The sequence below is a fragment of the Anolis carolinensis genome, chromosome 6 (genome assembly GCF_035594765.1).
Source record: "Anolis carolinensis isolate JA03-04 chromosome 6, rAnoCar3.1.pri, whole genome shotgun sequence".
NCBI classification, from domain to species: Eukaryota; Metazoa; Chordata; class Lepidosauria; order Squamata; family Dactyloidae; genus Anolis; species Anolis carolinensis.
Genome location: NC_085846.1, coordinates 57,112,782 through 57,134,780, shown reverse-complemented (window position 1 = coordinate 57,134,780; position 21,999 = coordinate 57,112,782). Strand labels below are relative to the sequence as shown.

The 21,999-nt window shown below is 40.0% G+C and overlaps 1 protein-coding gene across 4 annotated transcripts in view; it reads right to left on the bottom strand.

The window, feature by feature from the left end:
- Nucleotides 1–21,999, bottom strand: part of aoah (acyloxyacyl hydrolase) — a 106,219-nt gene that overhangs the window by 66,024 nt on the left and 18,196 nt on the right. For 3 of the 4 annotated variants that reach the window (XM_062983736.1, XM_062983737.1, XM_008112849.3), the window contains exons 4-8: nucleotides 19,173–19,268; nucleotides 17,410–17,476; nucleotides 15,591–15,690; nucleotides 8,151–8,207; nucleotides 2,876–2,946 (exon numbers count right to left, since the gene is read on the bottom strand). In XM_062983736.1, the coding sequence (XP_062839806.1) occupies nucleotides 2,876–2,946; nucleotides 8,151–8,207; nucleotides 15,591–15,690; nucleotides 17,410–17,476; nucleotides 19,173–19,268 (391 nt within the window). Of the gene's footprint in view, nucleotides 1–2,875; nucleotides 2,947–3,604; nucleotides 3,834–8,150; nucleotides 8,208–15,590; nucleotides 15,691–17,409; nucleotides 17,477–19,172; nucleotides 19,269–21,999 lie in introns of those variants that run through there. The other variant, XM_062983738.1, reaches the window with a different exon arrangement.

The window sequence follows — 21,999 nt, the reverse complement described above, 5'->3', positions numbered from 1 at the left end:
TGTTAGCTGAAAGATTTTTACAAGTGCATGAAATTAGTTTCTCGGGGATGCTATAATCAATACTTTCTATCAACTCTGCATTCTAAGATATCCTTTTATTTTTCCTTATTTTGCTCCTTAATCACTGTAACCATCTTTTACACCTACATCTAAATTGCTCTATTCATTGCTGGCATCAGTAGGTTTGATAGTGGGATTCACATTACGAGATTACACAAATCTTGCAGGACTATTATAGTGACATTTTATAGTCATATCAGCATGTATATTTATATCCTAAGTGTAAAGGCTATCAAAGCATTTCCAACTTCTGAAGGAGATGACAAAACTGAGTCACAAAGACTACATAATTTAAAACCATATTAATGTCAAGATGCGCAAAACAAATGGCTATAGTTATGATACATTTCCGCTTGTTCTAAAGCCTCTTGCAGACAAATGATGTTCTGCAGCACAAATTCAATTGAACATATGATCTCTGCATTCCTCAAAAAGAGAAGAAAGACCACCACTGCTAAAGGTAGGAAATCAACCTCTTGGAAGATTGCCATTTAAAAAAAACATTGAAAGATAGGCAATGGCATGTCAGTGACATTTTGACATTAGCAAAGTTAATCTTCATTGTTGGAGAAATGATTGCAAATCCATATTTTCATGTAAAGCAACAACCAAATGCTTTACAAGGCCTAAGAAAGGAAGATTCTCACAAGTTGTGTTCAGTCTCCCAGGGGTTTGATTTGAATTTTCCCATAGTTGTAGGAAATAGCACCTGTTAGCATTTCTTCCAGGGTTGCTACAGACTCAGCAACTCCCTGATAGTTAACCATTAGCAGACATTTGTAACCATTCTGCAAGGTTTTTGCTGTTGAAAGCTTGCAAAGTATCCTTTTGTTCTTGAGACCACCCCTTTTCCTGGGAGGGAAAGCCTCTTTGAGAAGCCTCTTTTGCTTTTTACAGAAGAGAAAAGAACTCAGATGTGCTTGCGTGGCCAAGCCAGGTCAGCTCAGACAAGCCATTGTAAGTACTGACCTCTTGCCTTTGAAACTGGTGCTGAGCTTAGATAGGGAAAGACCTGCTCTTTCTAATATAGCAACTCAGCACTGGGGCAGAGAATATCTCAGGATTTCTCTGCCATTGGAAGAAGCTCCAACTACTTTGTCTCCAAGCTAGCTTTGAGCTCAGATAGGGAAAGACCTGCTCTTTCTAATATAGCAGCTCAGGGTAGAGAGCATCTCACGATCTCTTCGCCTTTGGAGGAAGTTAGCCCAGCAGCTAAGGGTAAAAGCAAGAAAGAAATATCTGCATGATTTTATAAGTTGACTGTTTATATTTGTAACCTTAACTACATGTGCCAAGTCTGTCAAGGACTTTGAGAAAACAAAAATCTTGCTTGATGTTCAACTTGAAGTGGCCTTGGTTACTGGGATTACTGAGCTTCTAAGTAAGGCCTCCACAGTTCACCCGGCAAAGAAAGAAGCACATCTTAGTTTATCATAGATGCCCGGGTGTGACGGCATAAGTTGTGATGTTTTGTAACACAGACATGTCCAAAATCTAAGAATTTTAAGAAATCTCTTAGAAATTGGAATATATATATATATATATATATATATATATTGCAAGGATTTCTTTTGGTGGTGGTAATGAAAATAGTGTGTGTCTTATGACCTCATCACATTACCAATTTTTAGTGTCTTAGGATTCTGCCACCCTAGTTGAGTGACGGAGCCCCACGCTGCCCATCACACAAAGTAGCCTCACTTCTGGCGGGGCTTCATTGCTCAACTGGTGTAGCAGTGTGGTAGGACTCTGTGCCACCCACATGGAAGCCTCCCGTGTTCCACTTAGAACAAGGAGATACCTCAGGGACAAGCTGTGCAGTGACACTTCCCCGCGTGTGATGGGGAAGCATTGCGGCCAGCCGGCCGGCCGAGACATGGGATGCTGGGATTGCCCTCCTGCCCCGCCGATACACCATGGAGGCTGGCAAATCATCAATGTCATGAGGTTCTTACAATCAATGGTGTCTTAGAATTGAAAAAAATTATAATCTTTAGAAAACTTTTTCTTTTTTCTAATCTGGTTACTCATTTTTCTTTTTTTTTCTCTCTCTCTTTAGACTAGGGGCTTTTCTCTCCTGTATTTTGGTTGCCTAATGAAATTGCACAGGGTAAAGAAAAGTGTACAGCTGATGTTTTATATTTAACGTAGTGATCTGAACAAGTGACTGAACAATTTTGAACAAAATCTAGCAGGTAACAATAGTGATATATTTTTTAATGACCTTTCATTCATTACTGACACCTAAGCAGATGGCCGATGGAGGTAGGGTTGGAATGGGCTGTAAGGAGATGCATTGGAAGTTATTTAAACAAATACAGTATCTTACCTATTCTAGTTATCTGCCATTTTGTTTTGTGCTACAAGTGATTTCAATGTCAAAGAAGCAATGGAAGGAAGATGCAGAAAGCAGGTGATACATTCTAGTTTTGTCTGTGGTTTTTCTTTGGGTGGGCCCTAGACACGTCAACAGGCTGTGTAGCATCACTGTATGCCAAGTCAGGAACAGAGAGTAAGACAGTGTTCAACAGGTTCTGCAATGGTCAGATGAATAACAAGATCAGCTTCTGGTTATAGGATTGACAAAGGGAAGTTTCTGGAATTCACTTTGTCTGGTGCAATTGGTGGTAAAACTTGACTGAGGAAATAAAATATCTAGGTGTGCTCAGGGTGGCCCTCGTAGTCTCTTCCAACTCTATCATTCTATGATTCTAAGATTCAGCATGCAGAATCACCCCCTGAATTGTCTGCCATACTCTGGAGTGAAATGAATAAAGTGGTTTAGAAATGAATGTTTAAAAAGCACAATACACACCCTTCAATTTTCTTACACAAATTCTTGAGCAAAGGAAGTGAACACAAGCCTAGTAACCGAGGAATATGCTTCTAGAAATAGAAAAGAGATTATTAGTTCAGGAAGTCTATATATCCACTTCCCAACACAGAGATTTAAGCCCACGTGGAACCAAATGATGGCTTAAGTTTTCACTGTGACATGAAACAATTGTACATTACCTTAATAAGATTAATAAAGAGAACATTTTTTTCATAGTGGAAAATGTTGTCACTGAACTAAGTTTCTTTGTTATTAAAGGAAGTGGTTTAATAAAAGCATAGACGTCAGTGTATGTGTAGGAATCATAATTTTAATGTTCTATGAAAAGTCTTTTCTTAGATACAGAAAACATGAACTAATCTCAAAGCATAGTTGTTGCTGGCTAGTGAAATATATGTGTACATATGGCATTATATACTCCTTTGATGTTTATATTGACATAGGGCATATCTACATGGCCACTTTGACCCAAAGTGGGCAGAATTGGTTCTACAGCATTTACATGGCAAATGGAGCCATCTCAACCTCAGCATGGGGCACAGCCACTTAACACAGTTAGGCTTAATCTCTGAAGCACCCTACACTTCAGGGGGTGGGGGTGAATAGTGGCACTGATTCTGATTTGAAGCCAGCCCTGCTGTTTATATGGATCAGTGCCATTATACATACCCATGTTCTGTGGTATGGGGAAAATAGGAAGGCACTTACCTGTGTCATTGGACTTCATGCCACAGACTTCAGGCTCCATTTCTATGTACTTAGGAAATGGAGTGCCACGGAGGCTATCACATGACGTGGAGGCACTTCCGGTGGGAATTTGTGGGGCTTCATTTCTGTAGTACACAGAAACAGAGCCTGAAGCTCACTATGTTGTTGAAGGCTTTCATGGCTGGGATCACAGGGTTGTTGTGTGTTTTCCGGGCTGTATGGCCATGTTCCAGAAGTATTCTCTCCTGACATTTCACCCACATCTATGGCAGGCATCCTCAGAGGTTGTGAGGTATATGGAGAAACTAAGCAAATATATTATTTGAGAACACAGAAATGCTCGACCACTCCAACAACTATCATGTCAGACTACACAGAGAAGCCATTGAAATCCACAAGCATGTGGACAATTTCAACAGAAAGGAGGAAACCATGAGGAAACCAGGGGCTGGGCTGTGACGCAGGCTGTTGAGCAGCCTGCTGCAATAAATCACTCTGACCATGAGGTCATGAGTTCAAGGCCAGCCCATGGCGGGGTGAGTACCCGTCAATTAAAAATAAAAAATAGCCCCTGCTCATTGCTGACCTAGCAACCCAAAATATAGCTGCATCTATCAAGTAGGAAATAAGGTACCTCTTATAAAAAGTGGGCAGGCAAGTTTAACTAATTTACGACGTTGGAATGAGGAAGTGAGGAAGTGCCATCAGAGTGGATGATGAAGCAGCTGCTCCCCCCGTGGCCAGAATCGAACATCCCCTCAGGAGAAGGTTAAATTGCCTCTGCATCTGTCTGTCTCTGGCTTGGTTTGATGTGTTTATGGGCATTGAATGTTTGCCCTATGTGTGTATAATGTGATCCGCCCTGAGTCCCCTTTGGGGTGAGAAGGGCAGAATATAAATACCGCAAATAAATAAATAAAATAAAATAAAATGAACAAAATCTGGCTACCAGTATTTAAAAAAAACTCTAAAATCAGAATAGTAAATAAGGAGTAACACTCTGAAAATAGAAGAATTCCAGATATGAATCAATCAGGGACAGCTAATAACTCTGAACAAAGTATTTCCCCAGGCCAGGATGTGAAGCTGGGAAGGCCATTTAATGCTAATCAAGGTGATTAATTACAACATTCACACTGGCCTCCAACAGACAAGCGTTCTTTTCACCCACTCAGGACCTTCCATAGACATATAAACCTTCCTTGCTTAGTTTCTCCATATACCTCACAACCTCTGAGGATGCCTGCCATAGATGTGGGTGAAATGTCAGGAGAGAATACTTCTGGAACATGGCCACACAACAACCTCAAAGCTCATCTTCAGAAGTTGGGTGTTACCAAACAGATTCCTGACAGTAGAAAGACAGGTAAGAACGTGAGATGGCTGGCCATTCCTCAAGATGGGGAAAGAGGGATGGGAATGGATTCAGATGGTTCCCTCTGCTTTCCCCTGCTTTCCCCTCCCTCCATCTGATGAAGTGCATTGTTCATCACCCTAGAGGCAGCCTCAGAGCTCCAGATGTAGGCAAAGATGCCTACACAATTCAGAAAGGAGAGAGGTATTGCCCGCTCTTTTCTCCCATCTCATCTTTGAGTCACATGGATGCAGAGGCGGTTCAACCACCAGGCCAACTAGGCAGTTGCCTGTGGCGCCATCTTGTTGGGGGCGCCATTGAGACAACTCCTGTCTCCTGTGACCTGCCTCCGCTGCCGCACCTCCCTCCGCAAGGAAGGAGCCGAGGTCGCCGCTTTGGGGAGCAGAGAATCGGCGCTTCTCTGCTCCTCAAAGCCCCAAACACCTTCCTTCTCGCCAGGAAGGGGTTCGGGGCTTTGCAGAGCAGAGAAGCCGCCAAATGCCTTTCTGGCGAGGCCTTCCTGGAGAGACCTTCCTGGTGAGGCCTCGCCAGGAAGGCCTCGCCAGGAAGGCGTTCGGTGGTTTGGGGAGCAGAGAAGTGCCGCTTCTCTGCTCCCCAAAGCCCCAAACGCCTTCCTGGCGAGAACGAATGTCTGGATTTCTCCTGTTTTCAGAGTGTTGTTCTTTATTTATTTCCTGATTTTTGAGGGGTTTTTTTTAAATAATGGGGGCTATCTGGGTTATCTAAGTCCACACTGCCCTATATCCCTGTTCAATGTTTGGTGCTAAATTCGCAAATATAGTAATTCCTACATAACATTACCATGTATTGAACTGCTTTTTCTGTTGATTTGTTGTAAAACATGATGTTTTGGTGCTTAATTTGTAAAATCTTAATGTAATTTGATGTTTAATAGGCTTTTCCTTAATCCCTCCTTATTATCCAACATTTTCGCTTATCCAATGCTTTTACTTTTCAGTGATTGGTTTGGGGGGGCCGGCGCCAAAATTCTGTTTGCCTACACTTGAAAAATACCTAGGGCCGGCTCTGCATGGATGCCATTGCTTACATTGGTAAGGATACTGAGCAATGGCAACAAGCTCTCTGGAGATGGGGCCACTCTATGATAATGAACAATGATACAGGTAAGGGTTACTGTCAAGTGAGGCTGAACCACTGAACCAGGCTCAGTCTCACTGGACAGAGAGGATTCTACTGCTGCTCCTGCTGTGGTTCAGGAGGAGAGTGGTGTGAACACCAAAGCAGTAACCAGGGCTGGTCCAAAGCAGCAATGCATAGGAGCAACCCAATTTTTTTAACCTGCGTAGGTACTACCATTGGGCAATAATCAGTACACTAAAAGAATGGTGCCATCTGAATTTGAAAAAGTATGGATGTGAACTTGCGGACCGAAAGGTCCCAGGTTCAAATCCCAGGAGCGGAGTGAGCGCCCGCTGTTGCTCCAGCTTCTGCCAACCTAGCAGTTCGAAAACATGCAAATGTGAGTAGATCAATAGGTACCGCTCCGGTGGGAAGGTAACGCCGCTCCATGCAGTCATGCCGGCCACATGACCTTGGAGGTGTCTACGGACAACGCCGGCTCTTTGGCTTAGAAATGGAGATGAGCACCAACCCCCAGAGTCGGTCACGACTGGACTTAACGTCAGGGGAAACCTTTACCTTTTATGGATGTATAACTTCCACTGTGTTAACAATGTCTACCTTTTGATCCAAGCAATTTGTAGCAAAAGAGAAGATAGTAATTAACAGAAAAGTTAACGTTCATGTTTTTTCTGCTTTTCCTACATCTGAATTGAAAGTCTTTATTTACAGCATATACTTTATTGCCTTGGCACCATTGCTTGAAATTAACCTAGGGGCTAATTAGAAAACACAATTTTCGCTTCTGTAACCAGCTTCGCAGCAATAACTTGAGAAATAATACAGTAATCCCTTTGCAAACAACGAACACATTTGTATGCAAATCACATACCCAGAGAAAACTGGAAGCAATCTGTATACTTCAGTCAACATATAAAACTGAAAGTCTAGCTAAGCAGAAGGGAATTTGCTTGTTTGCTTTCCTGCTAGGTAAAATGAGTTCAGTGCACTGGAACCTCAAAATACTGGAACCTAATGCATTATTTTGCATTCACACCTCAGATTTAAAAAATCCGATCCGTCCTTTCATGTGGAAGTTTAGTACAAGAATTTAGAAGCATAGGAATCAGGCCATTGGTTTACTTAGGTCAACGTTGTTTAAAGCAGAGATGTGGAAAGTGTGTGCCCCCAGGAATGCATGAACACCTGTTAGCTTTTCTACAGCTCTCCACAACCCCACCCTAGTAATCTAGATCCCAAAATCTGAGAAGTTTTTCCATTTTTACTGCTAGCTAAAAAGGGAAGAGCACACCATATAAAGCATATACTCTACCATTGAGCTACAGTACAATCCATCAACCTAACAGTTAAATCCATCATTTCATGAACAGCAATGAACAAGAAATGATTGTTCTACTCATGGAAAAGCTACAATTCATGTACAGCATCTCTGCGTGTAGAGGCTCATGTAACTACTTCTCATAAATTACTTCAGGAGAATGAGTGAGGCAAAACCGTCATTTCAAAATAGGACCAAAGTCAAAAGGTTAAGGGAATTTGTTGGATTAGTCATTTAATTTGAAATCTGAATCATAGTTAAAAAGAAGAAGGGAACAAATGTTCTCTAAGGATCATGAATATTTTGCATTTAAAATGTTAAGTGCAATGTTATTTTAGAATCTAGAAAACAACTTTATTTGATATACTGTGAAGACTGAAAGGTGCATCTGAACTTCAAGTGCAAACATTTCCTTTTATCTTTAGATCTAATTGGTCATTTTTATCCGAATTTTAGATTTTCATTAGAACGTTGGGTGCTCATTTAATAAACTCCCTCATTTCTTTCATTGATTTTGGCAAAGGCTACTTTTTAGATCCCCATTTTCCTTTTTTTTTTTGGGAGGGGGGTTATCAATCTTTTCTCTCCTTAATGGTTGCTGTCATCTTTATACAGAGACAGAAAGTAGCTTTTCAAAATGTCTAATGTTCATTCTGGAATGTTTCGGTATGTTTTATTTTCACCTGGCTTCAACATTATTGGATTTTGAGTGCAATAGTGAGAAAAAAAAATCTACTGGCACTATTTCTTACCAGGATCTTCACTGTGGCCATTCTTTCTGGTTTCTTCATAGTTACCTTTAACCCCACCTAGAACAGGAAAGGCAACAGCTATATAACCCAGCATTACATAATCTAGAATATTATTTGTATTTATTTATTTACAATATTTATATTCTGTCCTTCTCACCCCGAAGGGTGGATCACAAAACATACATATGCGGAAAACATTCAATGCCGTTTATATACTGACAAGGCAGACAATTGTACATATATAGAGGTATATATATATATGGGTTTAGAAAAGGCAGAGGAACCAGAGACCAAATTGCCAATATCCGCTGGATAATGGAGGAAGCCAGGGAGTTTCAGAAAAATATCTACTTCTGCTTTATTGACTTTGACTGTGTGGATCATAATAAACTATGGCATGTTCTTGGTGATATGGGGATACCAAGTCACCTTGTCTGTCTCCTGAGAAATCTGTATAAAGACCAAGCACCACAGTAAGAACAGATCATGGAACAACAGACTGGTTCAAGACTGGGAAAGGAGTGTGGCAGGGCTGCATACTTTCACCCTCCCTATTCAACTTGGACGCAGAACACATCATGCGACATGCGGGGCTTGAGGAATCCAAGGCCGGAATTAAAATTGCTGGAAGAAACATTAACAACCTTAGGTATGCAGATGATACCACTCTGATGGCCAAAAGCGAGGAGGAGCTGAGGAGCCTTATCACCAAGGTGAAAGAAGAAAGTGCAAAAGCTGGGTTGCAGTTAAACGTCAAGAAAACCAAGATCATGGCAACTACACCTATTGATAACTGGCAAATAGAGGGAGAAAACGTGGAGGCAGTGACAGACTTTATATTTCTAGGCGCGAAGATCACTGCAGATGCAGACTGCAGCCAGGAAATCAGAAGACGTTTACTTCTTGGGAGGAGAGCAATGGCCAAACTTGACAAAATAGTGAAGAGCAGAGACATCACACTGGCAACGAAGGTCCGCATAGTCAAAGCAATGGTATTCCCCAGAGTAACCTATGGATGTGAGAGCTGGACCATAAGGAAGGCTGAGTGAAGGAAGATAGACACTTTTGAACTCTGGTGTTGGAGGAAAATCCTGAGAGTGCCATGGACCGCAAGAAGATCCAACCAGTCCATCCTCCAGGAAATAATGCCTGGCTGCTCACTGGAGGGAAGGATATTAGAGGCAAAGCTGAAGTATTTTGGCCACATCATGAGTAGACAGAAAAGCTTGGAAAAGATCACGATGCTGGGGGAAATGGAAGGAAAAAGGAAGAGAGGCCGACCAAGGGTAGGATGGATGGACGGTATCCTTGAAGTGACTGGCTTGACGTTGAAGGAACTGGGGGCGGTGACGGCTGACAGGGAGCTCTGGCGTGGACTGGTCCATGAGGTCACGAAGAGTCAGAGACGACTAAATGACTGAGCAGCAGCAGCAGCAGAGAGATATATATATATAGGCTTTTCTCATCTTTGGCATCTTGGGGGGGGGGTGCTGTCGCTCCATCACCCTGCCAAAGAGCTTTTGTTTGTAAACTTCATCCTTGATCGAATCGCCGGCATTTTTCTAGCATTTCTTTACGAGTGCCTTAAAATACTCTCTGCTTTTAAGTGGTACCTATTTATTTACTCACATTTTGCTTTTGAACCACTAGGTAGGCAGAAGCTAAAGGCCTGGTGCTAAAGGCCAGGAGTGTATCCTGACCCGGGCTTTGAACTGTCAACCTTTTGACTGACAGGATTTATTGCAGCTGGTGGTTTAACCTGCTGTGCTAAAGTCCAGTCCTATTTCTATCACCCGTTTCAGACAGTATTTGCTTTTCTAATGTTATTTATTAGGCTTGATCGATCCATGAAAAATTTGATTCTAAACTCGTTTCAAAACTAGAGGGGGGCAGTGTTTCGTTTTTGTTGATATTTACGCATTTTGCCCCCCAAAAAATTCGAAATTAACGAATGAGCACATGTGAGGTCCAATGTATAACAGAAGGAATGAAAAAAAACTTTCATCAGATGTCTCTCTTTCCCAATTCTTAATTCAACCTCTATTTAAGTTTTTTAAGTGTAAAATAAAGTATTTCAGAGAGTTCTAATTGCTTTCCATTTGTGCTTCCCTTGAACCACCTGCATGTCTGTTTGACAGCCCAATCAGCTGTTTTGGGCTTTTGAAAAGCGCATGTGTGTTGGAGCAGTCTACATGGGGGGAGGGAAGGAAAACACATGTTTTACATGACTGCAGAAATACACAGTTGTAGTGAACCTTACCTATTAGGCCTGAGATGAAGCCTTGGTAACAGTGAGTGAGGCAGCCTCCATTTTGTTGAGGAATGCCAGGCAGCCATCTTGAGTGTGGTTAGAAAGGGGGAGGAGCTTAGAGAGAGATTCTTAGGATTGGCCAACCAGAGCAGATGGGAGGAGCCAAGTCTTAGAGTGCAGAAAAAAAAGAGCTCCAGTGAGTTCTGTTTGAGGATTTGAAGAGAGCAGTTTGGTTTTGGAGTTGGGAGTGTGTGTGTGAGAGAGAACTGAAAGCTGTGGAAACTGATAGGCTAAGTCAGGCAGTTTGAATCTCTTGGGGGAAGATAACTCAAGGGATTGACTCTCACTACTGGGCTGGTTAATAGAAGGTTAGAGTTAATTAACAACCCAGGGGAACTCGTGACTATTCTCAGCAAATAGAGCGAGGGTTTTTGTGACCAATAGTTAGATTGGTTGGTTGGAACTGTTTGAAACTAAGTGAAGTTAATCTGAAACATACAACTAAGTTAAGCTGAAGAACGTCTGTAACCAATTACGCTTATGAACCTCTCTGAAGTAATCATTTACCTGTTTTAAAGAAAATAAATTGTTATTCTATTTTCAACTTTCAAGAGCCTCCACAGTGTATATTTTCCATCGAGAAGACTTAATAAAAGTTCCAGCAATACAACAATAAAATACCACAGAAAAGCCTCATAGTGAACATCAGTTTGGGAGCCAAGGGTAGAAACAGTGTGGGCAGGGAATGGGAGAAGTTTGCCTCAGACACATTTAACAACAAAAATCATAAAGACATTTTAGGTTGGTGGCAGCTACCTTTTAAAAAGAAAATCTGTTATAATTAGTCTCCCAGCCTTGCCTCCCCGCTTTGCCCCGTATTTCTTTATATTGGTGGCAGCGGTGGGATATTATAAAAAGATTTTCCCCTTGCAATCGTTCTATTATAACAGTCATGCAAAGGTGCACATTTTTCAGGCAGAATCGAGTTATAAGCTCCCCTTTTTAACACGTGCTTTTTTGGCTCTTAACTCGATCCCTCCAGTACTTTGTCTAAACGTTGTTTAGTCACCACTCCTTTAACCTGGTTACTTCCAGGTTTTACAGCATGGGCCCTGAATCAAGGGGGTTAAAATAAGGGTTGGTTGCTGTGAGTTTCTCAGGCTGTGTGGCCATGTTCCAGTAGCATTCTCTCCTGATGTTTCACTTGCATTTGTGGCTGGCATTTTCAAAAGTTCTGAAGATGCCAGCCACAGATGCAGGTGAAACATGAGGACAGAATGCTACTGGAACATGGCCATTCAGCCAGAAAAACTCACAGCAACCCAGTGATTCCGACCATGATAGCCTTCAACAACGTAAGGGTTGACTCCCTATCTAGCAATAGGACTGAGGTCTTTATTACCAGTATTCTAACTACTGCAGTTGCAATTGTGAACCTACTTTTCTCTAAAGGAAACTCAATCTTTCTTCAGCTTCCTTCTGAGGAAACACACATCTGACTGCAGCTATGCTGCACTCATTTGCCCTCTATTTCTATCCCTGCTCTTCGAATTGTTAACTGTGTTAACTGTGAATTGCACTGGGTTTTCCATTTTTTCAATATTATTCCATAACTGTAAGCTGCTCTGAGACTTTGAAACAGGGCAGGACATTAATCTAGGTAAATAAACAAAATAAACAAAAAGTGTTCTTTTTTGTAACCAGCATAGGCATGACTGGACCAAATTGGGACAAAAAGGACACAAGGCACTCATGATTTCTGTCAAATTCTGTTTTCCACAGCAAATTATAGTCAGCTTGATTTATTCCTCCTACTAGCATGTCTTTGCCCTTGGCCTTTTCCCCCCAGCATTCAACCAGTCAAAAGGTTATAAAAATTCTTTACTACTTTAATCAACCTGTGTTCCAAGGGAATGTAATCCCCCAGCACTATAAATGACAAAAATAACTGAATTATTTTTCCTTCATCCATCCCTCATTGCACATGTAGGGACATAATGCCCTGGTTAGTAAGCTTCCCCTTCTAGAACACCTCCACATACCTAAATACTATTTCTTTTCCAAAAGCTGATGCATACAGCTGTAAGCATAAAGTCCCTTGTAGTAAACTAGGGGCTTTTCTAGCAAAACTAGCCTCATCTTGAATGGAAGACTGTCATAATAACACAAAGATATTTCCAATTATTATCTTGGCAATTTTTTTATTCATCCATCTTTGTCCCACTTCAGGAAAGGTCAGGGCATACTCTGGAGTTTACTGGAAACTCCCAAGTATCTTTCCACTTCCAGACAATCTGGACAGTTAAATCAGGTTCGATTTAGTCCAATCTGCTGTCTAGAAAAGTGAATCTTTTCTATAAACCTCTACTTTATTCTTTGGGATGTACCACAGTAGACAGATCCCATTTGTTAATTCTTATCATTACCTACTGAGAACATTTCAATCAAAACTATTCAAAGAACTGTGGTCCATTTCAGGTATTTTTCACCTCTCTGCTGTATGTATTCAAATGGTCCCAGGATGGATTTGTGCTCCTAATAATAATAATAATAATAATAATAATAATAATAATAATAATAATAAGCCGGCATTTGGAAACAATAGACATTGACAAAATTACGATCTGCCAACTGCAAAAGGCCACCCTACTGGGATCTGTGCACATCATCCGAAAATACATCACACAGTCCTAGACACTTGGGAAGTATTCGACTTGTCATTGTGTGATATAAAATCCAGCATATCTATCTTGTTTGCTGTGTCATAAAATAATAATAATAATAATAATAATAATAATAATAATAATAATAATAATAATAATAGCTGGCACAACAAAACATTGCATGGAAAGTTCCTTGACAAAATTGAAGGAAAAGCTGATAAGGAGAAGACCTGGCTCTGGCTCACAAATGGGACCCTGAAAAAGGAGACAGAAGGCCTGATCCTTGCAGCCCAGGAGCAAGCCATCAGAACAATAATATCTTTATATCCTGTTTTTCTCCCTCACGGGGCCCAAAGCAGCTTACAACATATTAAAATCATGTTAACAACAATCTGGAAACATCAATAATAAGTATGAAACATCATAAAATGAACAATTTAAAACAATAATAATATATATTCACATTCTTGTAGCATCAAGTCAGATTTTATTGCACTTTGTTCTAATCCATAACATTATGGTGTTTCTTATCATGCCAGATTAGTTTCCTTCACTAAAGGCCTGCCAAACAGTGGCTTTCTGGATCCATCACCTGTAAGCAACCTGGCTGCAGCTCTCTGAACAAATTGAAGTTTCCAGGCACTCTTCAGGGGCAGCCCCATGTAGAGCCTATTACAGTAATCTAAGTGGGATGTAACCAAAGCGTGGATCATCATTGCCAAGTCTGGCTTCTCAAGGTACGGGCGCAGTTGGCGCACCCATTTTAATTGTGCAAAGGCCCTCCTGGCCACCAAATACAATCCCAAATACAATCCATATCCTTCAAAATTTAATATAGGGGTGTTCTCTGTAGAATGTCGCATAATTCCCTGGGCCACATGAAAATTTAAGACCTAATGGAAGCATCCCCAGTCAAAGCATTGGCACCTCTTTCATTATATGATTATTTGTGCTAGAGACCGCCATGATGTGTTTCTCACAAGAACCATGACAAATACTGATGACTACTGGACAGATCATCAATTAATTCGATCTACAATGGCCATCAAGAGTGCTTCCAAATGTATACTCCAAGAAAGAAAGTGAAGGCATAAAATGAACAATTTAAGACTTCTATCATTACAGTCTATGAACAAATCACTGGATATCAAACTAAGAAACATCAAGATCGGTTTGACAAGAAAGGAAGAGATGAAGATCATGAGACAATGTGAGACAAAAGACACAAAAAGATAAAATCAATAGACTTAATATTAAAATTGTTAGAATCTTCAATTTTTTATTAAATGTATGTTAAAGTATTAGAGAAGAAGACTTAGTTGTAATAATGATAATTTTGAAAACAACTCCCCATACCCTAATGACCCACACTCTCATTGTTCTTTCCTTGTGACATATTAGATATTTGTAAAGATGCAACCAATCAATAACAGATCTACTATCCTCAGATTATTATTCTTCCTTCTCTTTTTCTCTCACCTTTTTCTCTCCTAGTATCAATTTTATTTTTACTTTCATTTGGAAATGTTTAATAAAAATTATTTGTTTTTTTAAAAATTGGTTTGACAAGAATTATAACAATCCAATATATAATCAATAAGAAAATGAATGCTTTCCAAATATGGCAAAGAGACACCAACTGTGCCACTACGAAAAATATCTCCACTATTGGAAAAACCGATGTCCAAAAAAGAATCAGAGAACTTAAGAACAAAAAAAGCTCAAGAAATCCAACACTTTGCAGATGTTCATGATGCACAGGGATTTTTTAAAGCCACAAAAGTCATTTATGGCCTAACAATTCATGCTATACACCTTTATGTTCATATCTGAATGTCCAGTCATTGTCTCCCAAAACAGTTAATTCATTCTCAAGTCAAGAACGGAAAATGGAATTTTGGTGGACAGCAAAACAGATTTAAAGATGGATTTAAAGCTAACCTTAAAAATGTGGTATTAACACCAAGAACGGGCACTTGAGCATTGTTACTAGAGGTCAGCTGTTATCAATGGTGCTATGGAGAAACATGCAAAGAGGAAGGAACACCAGGCCAATCCTTGTAGTGATGGCCTTCCATCATAAAATCTATGTCATCATTGTGAAATACCATGTGTATGCAGAATATGTATTCACAGTCATGTATGGACCCACCACCAAGACCCTACCGCTGGAGCCAATCACACTTGGATGCAAGTGATTGCCTATGATGGTCTAATCTACTTCAGAGTGGTATTTTGAGGATCAGTTGTGGGGGAATATATGAACCACCTTGAACTCAATAGAAACAGTGGAATAACAATGGAATGAAATTGCTCTTAGATGAGAAAAAATATGAGTAGAAACAATCCATCTGATTGTTGGATTGACTGAACACCACATTTCTATATTAAAATTTGCTCGTACACAAATTAGTAGGTTCAAACTGTCATCAAAATCACCTTGGTGACATGCTGAAAAAAATAGTGAATGGTTCTTCCTTTGGGTTTTTGCATTGCTCTCATTTCCAATTTGCAAGTCAAACTCACCTTAGGGAGAGGATAAAGATGACAAAATGGTTGTCCTGCCTCCTGTTTACATAGCTGAAGGGCATGGCATGCTACATCAGCATTCATTTTCCTTTCGATCCTGAAAAGAAATGGGGCAAAACAAAACATATTTTAGGTTCTCTTCATTATTAGAAAACTGTAAGCCCTTTGCTGAAAAGATAAATCTTACAAATACTGAATTATGATTTACTCCATAATTGTAGTCCATGTGATCTTAGATCAGTGCGTGTGCAATGATTTTCTGCTCTAAACTCAACACAGCATTTTGAACCTTCTACCAATAGTGGAGAAACTGTGCTTTAGGGATAGTTCTTGAATAAAACATTTGGATTTTTCTGTTTCTGCAAATTGTATGCAAAATAAAGATTAAAAGTATGATGTTGATCATGAAGCTCAGCATATATTCTTAAGAATGCATCACATTCATTGGGGTGGTCTTTCTTTCTTGGACACATTTACTATTGAATACGTGACAAATTACTTTACTGAATTTTTAATTATAAAATCAATATTTTAATTTTAGGTTGGTAAGTTCTAAAAAGAATAATATTACATAATTGCTGAGCTTCCACACTCTGATTTTAATGTAAAATGAAGCTGCAGCAATTCACAGAATTCTGAGGTGCACAATAAAGATCAGCAGCTGAGAAAAGGGAGAAGATTGCATAAATCCAATCTGCAACCAGATTTAGCTTTCTAAAAGCTTTCCATTTAAGTTGATTAGAAGTCTAGTAACTGGTAGAACAGCTCTGTTGTCAAATGGGAGCATCTATGGAACTCTGTGTTGGTACAAATCTTTAAGCAAGTCATATGGGCTTGAACTATTATTTATAATCTTAATTGGATATGCAACTATTGCAAAATTATCACACAATCTTAAGTAACTGATTAACATTGCCACTACCGTATTATTTACTAAGTTACACAATTTATGTTTGTATTTGCTTGTGTGTATGCCTTCAAGTCACCTGAAAATTTATGGCAAACGCCATAGGGCTTTCTTAGGCAATGCATATTCAGAAGTGACCTGAAATTAGCCGACTCTGAAATATCATATTTCATCGCATAAGAGTTGCCATCACATAATAGTCCCCCCCCTTTTTTTGAGATGCCAAACTTGGTATAATTGATGTTTCTTGCATAATAGTCACACCAACCGCCTACCACCTTTCTTGACTGTCAGTCGAGGGAAGCTCATAGCTGTAAATATTTTTCACTGTGTAATAGTCATCACATGCAAATGTAAGTAGCGGGAAGGGAATGGCGCTCCTTGCAGTCATGCTGGCCACATTACCTTGAAGGTTTCTACAGACAACGCCGGCTCTTTGGCTTAGAAATGGAGATGAGCACCAACCCCCAGAGTCAGACACGACTGGACTTAACATTACCTTTTAATAGTCATCACAGTTTAATAGTTGCAACCCCTTTTTTGTTTGGTTAAAAGAAGGGGGGAAGGACTCAGTATTTTCCAGCAGTTACCCATCTACGTAGTAAACTGGCATGACACTTTCCAAGATGCTGAATGCAGTGCTTGAAATGATGTCACCATGTGGTAAAATCAAGATTCCTGCCACTTCATGTCAGCACAGCATTCAGCTATTGGTACTATTGTACAAATGTCTGGCTACCTGACAACTGAATCCTTGCTTTGTACCAATCTAAAGTACTGTGAGCTATATCTTATAAATATTATGAACATTTCTAACATATTCAACTTAGGCATAATATTGCTCTGCAGTTTCATCTCCACCCTGCCAATGTGAAATGGTGACTGATAATTTGGTTCATGAATACTTACATTTTAATTATACTTGGTCCAAATATTTCAGAAATCAGAAAGCAAATGTCTTGTAAGGTCCATTTTTCTGGAAAATGACACATTTAAAAGAGCACATTCAGGCTTAGAAGATGGCATTTAAATATATGAAAAACAAACACGTTATACGGCACTTAATGCATCCTTTTCCAACTACAGACGACAAGATCCTTCAAAATGCTCAAAAACAAAACACTGCTGGTTTCCTTTCCTTTTGCCTTTTCTCCTTTCTTTGCCCTAAATTTGTGTCCTGTCCCTTTTAGACTTTTTTCATTTTTTACTTGGGTGATTATTTAACCCATTGCTCTAATTTTCCCTCCTACACCTTATCAGGTACCATGAGTTTTCTTTTTTTTTCTCAATTGGGGGAAAAGTCTTACCTGAATAAATATTTATGAATGAATCTTTTGTGATAATGAATTCTTTACATTAATGCCATTAGTAAGCAAGCCCCGAATGGGGTACTTTTGCTACTCAGGAGAAGTATCAAGTAGAAAAGACAAAATTTACTGCACAATTTTACTGCAGTGTGGAATTTACTGCACAAAATTAAAAAAGAAATGCTGAGAACTCAACACTAAAATTTAATAAAATAAAACAAAAAGAAAATTCAACTCCATTAAAACGACAAGAAAATACAAGAATATTTTGACCTCAATGGTATTGGTTGGTCCAATGAGGAATCTTATTGAATCAACTGAATTTACATAGTCATTGAATCACTTAGTAAGTTTACTTTACATGGGACTACTGACATGATTAAGGTAGTCTATTCCATTATTAGCTCATAACTCAATTCATGAGCTTGGCCAGGCCCTGAGATCATTAAGACAGGGCCTTCTCTCAGATGTGGTCCAAAAAAAAAAAAAGATTCAAAGTTCTGGCACAACTTTTTAAAAAGAAGAAACAAAGCTACCTATTTCAGTATTCAGCAACAGAAACATAAAAGTGTTTGGTCTTTCTGTATTGTAGCGCATCAGATAGCAATTGTTTGAGAAAAAGATGATGGAATAGAGCCACAGATACTTTTTGTAAATAGAAACTGAGCAATTTGAGATAAAAAGGTTTATTTTCTTGCATTATGTTATTCTATGAAGACTGGCAGGCAGATTCAAATATGCCTCCTCTCCATCTGCAGCCGGAAAAGGTACAACCCAAGACAAAATTATTTATCTTTTTATTGTATAAAATGGCCTCCCAAATGACTCGCCACTACTATTCTTACAGTCTCTAACAAGATAAACATCTAAGGATCTCATAATATGTGTCACTGGAATTGCTATGGTTCGTGGCGAATCCGGTCATGTACGGCGGGGAATGTGGAGAATCTGTCACCCCATGCCCCGCATTGCCCGACTCACCCCAGGCCCCATCCCATGCAGGAAAGCTTCTGCTTCCCAGCTTCCCACTGTTGATCTCTATGCAACACGGGAATCTTCCCATGTTGCTGCGGCATGGCATAGGCCGGTTCAGCTTTAGATTATCCACAGAAGGGATGGGAGCCAGCGGGCTCCATAGCTAAACTAGAGAGGAACTGGCATATGTCGCTGAAATCAGCCTCGTTTGATGAGGTCGTAAATGTTATCACATGAAACAGTAAAAATAGATCCCACGTATAAATCTTTGCTATATTTCTAAGTTATCAATCCACGTTGCCATGACTGATAAGGGACAACATTTATATTTATAAGTGTGAATTCATAATTAACAGAGAACAGACAGACATGTGGTGCAATGCTTTTTACCAGGTAAGTAGCCACAGAATCTCTCCAGAGCTTCTTTTGCAGTAGAGTTGTGGACCTGAGCAAGCTGCTCTACCATGGAAACTATAAGCACACACCCTGCAAATTCCAAGAGAGAGATGTTACTCACATTGATTTAAACACATCTGAAATTCTAGTAAACTACTAAAGCCTTTTATGTATTAATAATAAAAGTGTTTGTTTTTATAAAAAATATCTTGGTGATGAAGGAAGAATCTGTCTCTCTCTCTCAGTCGCATAGTCATTTCCGACCTCATGTGTGACCTCATGGACCAGTCCACGCAAGAGAATATTTCTTGATAATATAGGCAATGTGTACAGGAGCTAGGCAAACAGGAGAGACAAACAGGGTGCTTGGTGTCAGTATTTAGTGGGGGAGTTTGAGGGGGAGGTTAAAAATGTTCTGCTAAAAATAGAAGGTGAGGGAACTCAAATGTCCCCTGCAACAACTGTGGAATATGTGTGTTCTTTTCCGAGAGTATGGGCAAGAACACACAGCAAGTGCAAGATGGTGGCCCTCTTGGAAGAAAAGGTCCAGGGCCTTGAGGTCCATGTATCCACATATGGAGCTCCAAGCAAACCATTTGTCTGAAGCAAAGCAAGAAATGGTCCCTCAGCCATTTCAAAGCACGTTATTTTAGAGAATGATGCAGAAAAATACCAAATATATTCACCCTCATCCTTAGCGGTAAAAATGCAATTAAAATAACACAAAATACAAAATAATTAGTCATCCTAAACATGATCATTTTGTCTAATGGAAGTGTGTTGGTGCAGCTGTACTAGAAGCTTTAACTTTATTTTCTTTCTGCTAATGTTTGCAGTCATAGGGCAGGCTGCCTGTCCATCATCATTAAGTTTGGTTCCGCCTCTTGTTCAGGGCTCTGGGAGGGAAGGAGCCATTTTTAAGTCAGTCTCACTTAAGGAAGCTAAGCTATAGGATGTAGACCAGCTCATCCCGTAGAAAAGCTTCATATCTCAAGAACATCCGGGAATATAGAACATCCGAGGAATCAGAAACAGAAATTCCAGGGGAAAGGTCCCAAAGGTTCTGGCTAAGAGTGCACAGCCTCTCAGCCTCACAGCTCCTGAGGGAAACAGCCCTAAAGTTTCCAAAGAAACCTCGGAGAGGGAACAGCACCACAGATCCATGGAACCCCAGCTGAAACATCTGCAAGCATTGGTTGGTAGGTCCACTCGATACCCAGACGCATTTGGAATCGGTAGTGGGTCCCACATCAGCTAAGCCCATATAATAGACAGCCTGGGGGAGGTTATAAGGGGGTTTTCTTCTTATGGAGAAAGCACAGTTATCCAAAGCCAATTGTCTGTCCCCTGGGGACAAGACTGAAAAGGCCAACAGTTTATTAAGGAAACCTTGAAGTGTTATTTGACTCCTTGAAGATTTATTCTTTGTTCAATAATAAAGACTTTGTTATTTCATTAAAGACTCAAAGGACTATCCTTTTCAAGAAAATCCTCAAGAACCTCTCTTTGAGGCGCCCTGGCTTCCCGCTGGGCATAAAGTATACGTCCTATACAAAGACAATAGCTACAGGCCCAGCGCATGACAGAACAGGAAGGGCGGACTTGTAACAAACCACACCTTTCAAGTATGAACCCAATCTCATGATGCTCCTCTAGAAACATGTTTCTCCATGATCCAGAGATTAACCATGAAATGAAGGGAATCTATAACCTGTAACATTAAGGCTCATAATACAGGAACAGGAAAGAATAAGAGGAAGAGAAAACATGAATCCTATACAGACAGAAAAATGGAAAGAATAGCACAGGAAAAAGTTCAGTAGCGTACTCTGTTTTCCCCAAAATAAGACCTTACCCGAAAATAAGATCTGTCATGATTTTTCAGCATTTCTGAAGATGCCCAAAGTATAAGCCCTATTTCAAAAATAAGCCCTAGATATAGTTCATTTAAAATGTCAATTTAGAAAAAACAAGTTCTAACACATCTTTTGGAGTAAAAAATAATATAAGACCTTGTCTTATTTTGGGGGAAACAGGGTATGCCTATCAGCAGGGCCGTAGCCAGAAAAAAATTTCGGGGGGGGGGGGGGTTGAACCCCTAGCACATACCCCTCCTCCTCGCTACAAACCTGTCAATATCTGCTTGAGATAGTGCCTGGAGGGACTCTTAATGTTTTGCATCTCATAGACTTAGCATGGGGATTTGGTTAACCAGTTAAAATTCATGAGTAAATGAGATTTTTTTTATAACTTGAAAAATTTCGGGGGGGGGGGGGGGTTGAACCCCTAACCCCCCCCCCCTCGCTACAGGCCTGCTTATCAGGTACAAAGACAAAGATAAGATAAAATGACACCAAGTTAAGGTCAGATCAAAGCGGATCAGTTCTGAGAGAGCAACTGAAGCATAACTCTTTAATATAAACAGTGTACTTTACAGATATACCACCGTTAACAAAATAGATGTGATCCTAAGCATAACTTCTTTAACAGGAAATTTGATACCAGGAGCTGAAATAACACAGGAGGAGTAGAGATAGATTCCTACACCACACACAAAAAAGAGAAGTTTAAGATTTTTCATCAACTTTTGCCTCCAAAACTAAAAATATGTACCTGTGAAATGAAACAACTAGGTCAGGGAAGCCTGCATAAGCAAGGAAAACACCCTGAGCCTTCAAAAGAGTGCCTTTCTGATTTTCAGCATCTGCTGCCTTAGACTATTCCCTCAATTCTGGCTTTATCATTTTAGTTTTACATTTTTTGGATCAAGCTTTGGTGATGCTGTTGGCTAGCAGGTGCTGAAATGATTTCATACCTGATA